At 38.2% G+C, this 9,401-nt stretch overlaps 2 protein-coding genes across 3 annotated transcripts in view; both read left to right on the forward strand.

Moving 5' to 3' along the window:
• The window catches only part of si:ch211-108p6.4, a 133,218-nt gene that overhangs the window by 58,979 nt on the left and 64,838 nt on the right, over positions 1-9,401 (forward strand). The window lies entirely within an intron of this gene.
• Positions 8,224-9,401, forward strand: part of smtnl (smoothelin, like) — a 28,636-nt gene continuing 27,458 nt past the window's right edge. The window contains exons 1-2 of one of the 2 annotated variants that reach the window (XR_012390431.1): positions 8,224-8,301; positions 8,392-8,968. Coding sequence is in view for 1 of the 2 variants with exons in the window: in NM_212805.2 (NP_997970.1) it covers positions 8,504-8,968 (465 nt within the window). In the remaining variant the exon portion in view is untranslated. 2 annotated transcript variants of the gene reach the window in all.

Here is a 9,401-nt window from a genome sequence, read left to right on the forward strand (position 1 = left end):
CAGATGACAAAAATAATTTCATTCAATAATTTACCATCCGAATGCTGCATCCATGTTTCTCTTTATCACACCCCAGAATCAGGAAAGTCTGGCCAAAAATACATTTTCCAGTTTCTTTCTCATAGTTATGACATGATATTACATGTTCAACTCACAAATACTATGTGTCTTTCCATCCATAGCTGTTCATTCTTTCCGTAAGTATTTTTTTGTAAATTTTGCTATGACGGAGCGGGGCCATTGGGCTCCAACTAAACACTGATTATTTTGATCACTTGGTAATTATTATACATTTTACAGCTTTATGATTTGTGTTGTAATGTTTGTGGTGTATTGTTAGGGGTCATTCAAATAGAATGTTCTTGCATTCCAATGTGCCTATTTTTTATTGTTTCTGTGTAAACATGCTGTAGTCCTTTTCGCAACAGCCTGGTTTAATGGACTGTTCACATAGAACTTGCCCTTGTGTACAAAGCACAGTGTATTAAATGAAGCAATCTTATCAAAATCAGAACGCTAACCATCTTTAAAAAGCTATAGACGCACACAGGACACAGAGAGACGAAGGCTTGATCTCATATTTATATAGAAAAGCAAATAGAAATCTGTGCAGTAAATTGCAAACTTTTTATAGCTTGTGGTTGGGACGATGTTAAATGCAGTTTGTGCAGAGTTGTTTGCAACATCTGTGGATAAAGTAAAGTGTTATGTGTCTTTCATGAGCAGACTGTTGTTTATTTGACTTGTAAGTCTTGTACGAATTTGTCAAAATGACGGTATGCATGAGTATGTTTAAATCAGACATAATCTTACACCGCAATTTGGTGAGTCACATCGGTATTGCATGTCAGCAACCATTTCCCAACACCCAGAGATCCCTGGGGCTCAACAATGCTTTGGGAAAGGAGTTATAATTGTGTCATAGTTTTGTCTCTGTTACATCCTTCTCTAATGTCAGTGTTGCAATACCTGCGAAGGTTATCTCTATCACTGATCCGTCCTCAGATAAGCGATCTCGCATGAGCATGTGAGGTCTTGCATTGGTCCTTCTCAGCGCTACTGATCCAAAAAAGCATGTCTGATCCATTCGGCTCAACTACTCACAATCACCACCATATATCTCAAGATCAGATAAGAGCAAAGGGAAAGAAATGGTGGCTGCTTTAAATGCAATAACAAACTGCCATGGAGAAGCACGACATTGTGCTGTTTCTCCATGTGCCTGTTGCTGATCCTGAGAGACATTTACAACCCGTGTCTGACGTGAAAGCCTGACATCATCGCAAGATGGAAATCACATTTGGAGGGCTGAACGGGGAAACAAAAACTTGGAGAGAATTTCCAGCAAACTTTGAGTCATATGTTGAAAATTGACAAAATACTGCGTTTCCAAGTTATCTAGATCAAGGTGTCTTGTGGAAAAATTTATAACTTGTCTTCAGTGTAGAATTTTTCTCTTGGATGTGTGTATGTGTGTGCCTTGTATTCCTTAATATGTTTAGGGAACAAATGTCCCAACACGGTACAGTAAATTGTGACCTTGTAGGGACATTTTTGGTCCATACAGCTCATAAATCCAGCCTGATCTCACGAGAAAACGTAAGTATTTTACATTTAGTTGATGAAAATATACGATTTTATAAACAAGGCATGGCAAACAACTTCGCCCCTAAACCCAACCGCCATTGGCTGATGAGCAAATTGTACTAAATAGAACGAATTAGATTGTTCAAACTGATACGAATTATCCACTAAATCAAAAAGGTACGAACTGTCGTGAGACAGCATTGCATAAATCACACAGAATGAATATATAGAAGATGTAAAAATGCTGATTGTTTCTTGTTAAGGGTAGGGGTGTGGGGACAGAACATACAGATTGTACAGTATAAAAAACATTATGTATAAAAGAAGTTACTATAAAGATAGCTGTAGAAATGTGTGTGTGTATGTGTTTTTGTGACATATCAGGACAAATCTGTATAATGACATGGGTTTGACACAGGTATTACAAAAAGGAGGTGAAAAATGAGAGCATTGCAGAGAGTAAAGCTGTACACCGTCTCCTGTGATAGTTGGGTTTTGGGGGTGGGGTGAGGGCAATACAATATACAGTTTGTAGAGTATAAAATGAATGGAAACCTATGTAATGTGCCCACTTTTCAGAAAAACAAAGTGTGTGTGTGTGTGTGGACAGGGCCTTAACACTCACAGTGTTACTTAGCAATTGGCTGGTAACATTTTAGTTTATTTGAACAATACCAGAGAACTCAGTTTAGTTTAATGGGATCATCGTATTTCAAAGACTTCATTGTTGGAATATTAATGTGAGCACCTCATGATTGACAGTGTTTTTAGTGTCTCGGTTTGCAGTAAAGACTAACTCCATCTCTGAAGGTGCTGTGAGTTTGAGTGTATGTTCACATTTGACAGGTTTGGTTCAATTAAAACAGGGGTATCCAAACTTGGTCCTGGAGGGCCGGTGTCCTGCAGATTTTAGCTCCAACTTGCCTCAACACATCTGCAAAGATGTTTCTAGAAAGCCTAGTAAGAACTTGATTAGCTAGCCCAGGTGTGTCTGATTGGGTTTGGAACTAAACTTTGCAGGACATTGGCCCTCCAGGACCGAGCCTGGACATGACTGAATTAAAACAAACTCTGTTTTATCTAAAGATGCTTTCACACTAGCACTTTAGGTCCACACTTGGGTTCATTTCATGTCAGACTACAGTCTGTTTAGCTAGTATGAATGTATCGTCTAAACTCAGGTGCGCACCTGTGAACCATACTCAAGTTCGTGTGGTTCACTTTGTACAACAAACTTTAGTTTTTATAACATTTATTCATGTGTGCATGTCTGTGTGTCACCTACCTTGGCAACAAGTGGGACTGACCCACTTTAAACAGTGATAATGTCTGATTGTCTCCACCAAAAAACAGCTTCTGCAGACATCACAAGATGATCTGAATATCTTAATATTTTTTGGCAGCAGATAGACACAAGAGGCTCTCTGTATTTTGATTTTGATAACAAAGCCAAAAGTTTCAGTAAAAGCAGAATGATCATGATATGTGTACGTCTCCATTTTTACACTTTGCTTTCGAGGCCATCATCTAACAATGGCTGTAGACATAACAGGAGCTTGATGAAGCAAGCGTACCAGGGTTCATAATGTCTAATAGTTGTGTAAATTGCTTCCTTGTCCTCATTTGTAAGTCGCTTCGGATAAAAGAGTCTGCTAAATGACTAAATGTAAATGTAATGTAAATGTGTATGGCACCTGCTAATTGGTACTTTTTTTAATAAATCCTCAGTTGAAGTTCCAAGCAAGCTGTACCAATACCTAAATGTTATTTGCAAACACTGCAAATCACAGATTGCCCAGAAAGAATCATCATCATTACCGATATCATTGGATTTGTGACAGGGCCCTAGCTCTCACAGTGTTACTTAGCAATTGACTGGTAACATTTTTTTGTTTATTTGAACAATCCAAGAGAACCCTGTTTGGTTTAATGGGATCATCATATTTCAAAGACTTCATTGTTGTTAAATCAATGTGAACAGCTCATGATTGACAGTGTTTTTAGTGTCATTATTCAATCTCTGTAAGTGCTGTGAGTTTGAGGCTTTTGTTCACACTTGACAGGTTTGGTTAAATTAAAACTCTGGTTCATCTAAGTAAAAGCATTGTGTATCACACCCTGCTGTGTACCAAGCAAATTAATGGCACTTTTCCACAAGATGGTAACACTCAGTATTGCTCACTTGTCAAAAAGTCAGCAACAGCCACTGCAGGATCTTTCAAATGACAGTCACATGCTATTTATGTATCTTTGTAGGTCGCACTGCTCACATGGTGACCATCAGCATCCACAAAGCAGCCATGGTAGTAAAGGTGACAAAACTATATATATGTGTAATCCTACCCACTTTAAGTGGTACTAAACTGTAGTGGAAAAGCCAACTGAACCAATGTATAGCAAGCTGAGTAAAGGCAAGGAGACCACTGAAAAGTTGGGTCTCAGTCCATTTGAAAACTCGCTTTAGTGTGGCTCAAATCTAAACAAACCAAACAAATCATCAGGATCAATCTTCATGAGATACCTGGTTTCTTGCCCAATAATACAGTTCAACAGTGTTAATTGTCCTCAGTTGGTCGTTTCATTGATATCTTGTGTCTGTAATAATGGATGTAAATCATGTGGTTTTTAAATTTTAAATCACGTGGTTCTGGTGACACGTGAAATTCAGATGGAGAGCAGGAAATAAAAAACAGAATGAGAGGCATAGAGGAAAGTCTGTATTTTTGCAGTTAAAAATAGAAAATACGCAAATATGTTGGGCATGATCTTTATATCATGAAGGGTAGATACTGTACTTACGCTACATGAAACAACAGTAAATACTATAGTGTTTGGAAGAATACTATAGATAACTACTTGAATTAAACGTAGTAGTAATTATATTATTGCTGTGGTGCAACACAACTGTAGTAATACATTTTCAATTGACATCAGTTTTCTACCCTGTAATTATACACCATCACAATGCACAAACATAGTTTACACTAACGTTACAGTATTTTTACAGTTTATCAGTTTACTATGCTACAGTATTCTGTAGCATCCATTACCAAAGATTTGTTGGCAATTTACGCTTTACTATGTGGTTAAAAAACAGGTTTTTTATTAATTACTATAGTTTTTTTTTTCTTCAATGTGGATATCTTCCAGACATCAAGAAATAACAGATGAAAGCATACAAAAGCATACAAAAAATTTAGACAAAGTCTAAATTATTTTTATTTTAAGGGGGAAAGTGCTCAATAACATTAACTGTCTAGTTTTGTTGCAAGGATTGCATTTCTTTTTTTTTTTTTTTGGTCGATGAACTTACCGTCGATAAACGCATGCGCATATCCATGTTCACTTTATGGTTGTTTATTCTGCCGAAACAAAACAGAGATTTCATTGCAGCGATAACATGGCGTTGTAAGTTATTTATATTCTCCTGGACTTTGTAAATGTGCTGGTGTTTGTATCTGATTTTTATATAACACATTAACATATACACATAGCTAGGCCTGTATATAATCTTTATTGGTGCTGTCAAACAAATTATCGCATTTAAAAAAGTTTTTGCACATGGATGTATTGAATAAATGTTTATTATATGCCTTCTTTCCTTCCAACTTTTAACCTGTTCCTAAACATTCCACTCTTTATGAGCAAAAACTTTTGGAAGTCAATTAAAGCTGTTCGGCATTTCCTATTTTTGGCCGATTTAAACCATTATAAACAACATAAAACAGAAACATTTTGATGTTCTGATAGCGATGTAGAAGAATCACTTCCTGCCCTCCATCTGAATTTTGTGCATCATTAGTGTTGTCATATGCAAACAACCTATAGGTTTGGTCTTGGAAAAAAAAAGGTTGGTGTTATGCATGTATACTTTTGGTCTTCAAAATGATAAGCACTAAGTAAACCTTTTATTTTAATTAGAATGTAAAAATTAAACCAAACATCTTTCTAATTTTGTATTGTCAATATTTGTTTACAAAGCCCTTCAAAATAAAAGTTTCCCTGTTCTTTTCTATCAGAGCAAAAGCTCCACATCCATCAATATTGCGTTTTACCGTTTTTAAATATAAAATAACAAGAACAACCATTATTATTATTGCTGCAATTATCATTATAAAATATTTCAAAGTACATTCGTTTTTAAAATATTAAAATAATATTTAAATATAAATAACCTTTAAATTTTAAATGACTTTAAAATAATATATATTTTTTTATCCGTGTTCCCTAAATTTGTTCGATACCCAATTTTGTAGATGTAAATGTTAGGACCCTGTGTGCAGCATTCCCTCACAGCTTTGTTATGTAAAGTTGAGTAGCACATGCTTATTGTGCATAGCTATAAATCACCTCCGCTCTCCCACAGCTTCCAGTGTTTACAGTAAACAGTGGTCTGGAATGTAAAGTTTTTTCAGTCCGTTGGCCAGGACTCATTGTAGTGGTTGTGCTACAGGCCATTAGTCCAGCCCTGAGCCCCCCTGTACCTCATTATCTGATTAGGCCTGTTTGCTCTGTTGCAGCGCTGCTCTCTTCCCTCCTCCCACAATAGACAAACACAGACACAAACACAACAAGCTCACTTCCTCCAGGTCCATTATGTTCCTCTTTTCACCCTTAACAGCAAACTCTTGAAATCCAATCAGCACCCATTTTGTCTATACACTGATTGATCATGACAGGACGCAAGGTCAGTTTGGAGAACACAAGACATTGAACTCTTGGACAGTACACCAAATTGTTCAGGGAATGACCTCTTGGTTTACTACTTTGAAATAAGTTCGGCTATTGTATGTAAATGAGAAGGGAGAATTCTAACATGTTTTGGCGGGTAATACATTTTTTTGGAAAGAATATCATACTTTTATTCAGCAAAGACACTTTCCAACTAGACTGTTAGGTTGGATTTAACGCTAGAGAAATGGAGAGATGTACTTGCAAAGTTTCTTATAGCCAGTTAAATGTGTTAAATAAGCAGTATCAACAGATATTAAGCAGACAGTCTACTAATACTCAAATGGAACATAAATGGTGACAAAAGTGTCACCCCTTCTGATAATAAGCAAAACCACTGATATTGTTATTTTAAAGGGCACCTATGAGGAAAATCAACTTGTGTAAGCTGTTTGAACTGTGTGTATGTAGGCCTATAGTGTGTCCACTATCCTATTGGAGTGATATAAACTCAACAAGTCTCTTTTTTAATTTTTCATGTTAAAATAGGACCAAAATCCCAGTGATTTTAAGGCCGACCGCAACGTGACGTACCAGTGTGGTTTTCCCCGCCAACCAAATTGATTGACATGTGCCATGTTTCTATAATAAGATGTATACAATGTCCACTGAACAATTTTTTAACTGCTATAATAACATAGCCGCATGGTGTCAGGAAATGCTAATGTGAGTGTGTCTACTGCAAACAGCATTTGTTTGAGACTCATCATTTCAGAATTGCTTGAAAAAACTCCACCACACCAACAGGAAACAAACTTACTTGGTATTTTTGACTAATGAGCTGTATTTCAGTTTCAACCAAATCTGTGTCTATCACTGACTGCTGTTTATCTGGTATGATGAGAAGCAGACACGCACGTGGGAATGGTGGGTGGGGAGAAGCAGCTCAATAGCATTTAAAGCCACAGGCTACAAAAAGAGCTACAGTGACTTCAGACACCAAAATGGCAGATTCTAGAGGCTATAATAAATTATCTGATGAGTATTTTTGCCTGAAACGTTACAGACACATTCTGGAGACACCAAAGACTTATCTTACATCTTTTAAAAGGACTAAAATAGGTGCTCTTTAAATTGTAGTACAACACTGGGTTGTTTTAACCCAACATTGGATTAGTTAATATTTCACAATATTAAGATTTACTCTATATTTTCATTGGTAATCACAAGAGCCTTCTTATAGCCTTCTTGACTGACTTCTTATATTGCACTATAGTACTGTATAATATATTTCTAAAATATAAAAACATAACATTGCAGCAGTAAAGCTCATTTTAACACATGGTCCTAACCAAGATTTCTGCAGCAAGTAATTATCTGTCCAAACTGAACTCAATAACACTACATGATGCAACAACTTGGTTTCTGTTTCTGCAACAAAAATAACTTAAAATCTCATAACTAAACAGCAAAAAAAAATCCAGACTGGATGTTATTCACACATTACTTGCCTCTGGAAAGTTGTTAGGACGATTTAGCCGCATATTCCCACTCTTTACAGTATAAACAGGCACTTTATAACCTTAAGAGAGCAGCTTTTATCCTGACCTCATCCACCACACTCTGAACCCAGTGAAAGTGAGTCAGAAAAAGACAACAAAAGGCGTGTCTGTTCCTCTCTGATATGCCACTGCTGAGACACTGGGACATGCTTGAGCTGGAGTAATGTGAGCAGTGGCCTTTATCTGTCAGAAGGGGGAAAAAAGAGTGAGGAAGAGAGTGCAGAGACAGAGCCCTGTGTTGTGAAAGTGGAGATTAATACAAATACAGTGGAAAGGAGGAGGAGGGGGATCTGGGATAAAGCAGAGCTCTATCTCTCCTCCTCTCTGCTCTTGTTCCCTCCCTCGCTCTGCTCCCTCCCCCGGGCTGCAGGAGTTGGAGGAGGTTAACGTGACTGCGAGAGCTGTACTTTAAAACAGCACGGCGGGCTGAACACACACCCAGACACACTTACAGCAGGGGAAATCACACTGAAACACAAAGGTCTGTAAACTCACTCTGTTTTGACCTTTAGTACTGAATGTTGTTGAACTTTAAAACACTTTTTATTCATTACTTTTTTTATATCAACAGGTCACTGGTGTCAAGACTTCTATATGGATCTAAGACTCTAAACAATTTCAAGAGGGGATTTTTTATTTTAAAGACAAATCTCAGTTTGTAAAGGAACTTACCTGGACTCAGGATGGACGCAGGCCCATTGGCGTCAGTGGCCGAAGGCTCTCCTGAAGGGGAGACAGTTTGTGCTGCTTTAGCCCGCTATGAAACCACATTGCGGGATGCTGTGCGTGAGATCCACGTAGATGTCAGTGCTTTTAAGCTAGGAATCGAGCGCAGACTAGAAGAGGCCATTCATGTGAGTGGACCTCTGGGTCGAGCTGTGGCGCAGCTGCAGCAGGAAAACCGGCAGCTCAGGGGGCAGCTAGAGGCCCTGACCCGACAGGTAGAGATGCTGACGGGGTCGGTGTGTGACAGAAGTGCGCTCCTCACTGGAGGGTCACAGAGCAGCAACAGCACAGGGCATCAGTCTCCACCGTCTGCAGCACCCAGTGTAGCAGCCCTGACCGGCTCCGCCAGCGGCTCGGCCTCTAGTCCCACCACCACACGCTTCTCCAGCAGAGCCACCTTCTCCGTCACCAGCAAAACTAACGTGAGTAGACATTTGTTAGAGTGTGTGGAGTGTGTAGAGCGTGACCCTGAGTGAGGTCATTTTGTGGAAATGGAAAGGATGAAGTGATGTGAGGAACTTTTTAAATATTTAGACATATAGACAAGCCTGAAGCTGGGAAATATATACAAACTAACTGAATGTTTGGAAAGGCAGAATTTGACTCAGACATCTGGCACAGTCTCTGATGACTGTGGATAGATCAATTCTCAAAAACTTCTAGTCATTTATTGCCACTGTTTTGCAATTATTTTTATGGGCTTAAGCCATGTATGACGCACATAATAGTCACTGTACTGTGGTTAAGTGGTGTTCTTAGTCACAATGTGAAAAAACTAAACAATTTAACCACCAAATGTGTGTGTGTATGTGTGTGTGTACACACTATACCAGTCAAAAGTTTGGGGTCAGTACA

Source organism: Danio rerio, chromosome 15, assembly GCF_049306965.1.
Source record: "Danio rerio strain Tuebingen ecotype United States chromosome 15, GRCz12tu, whole genome shotgun sequence".
Classification (NCBI taxonomy): Eukaryota; Metazoa; Chordata; class Actinopteri; order Cypriniformes; family Danionidae; genus Danio; species Danio rerio.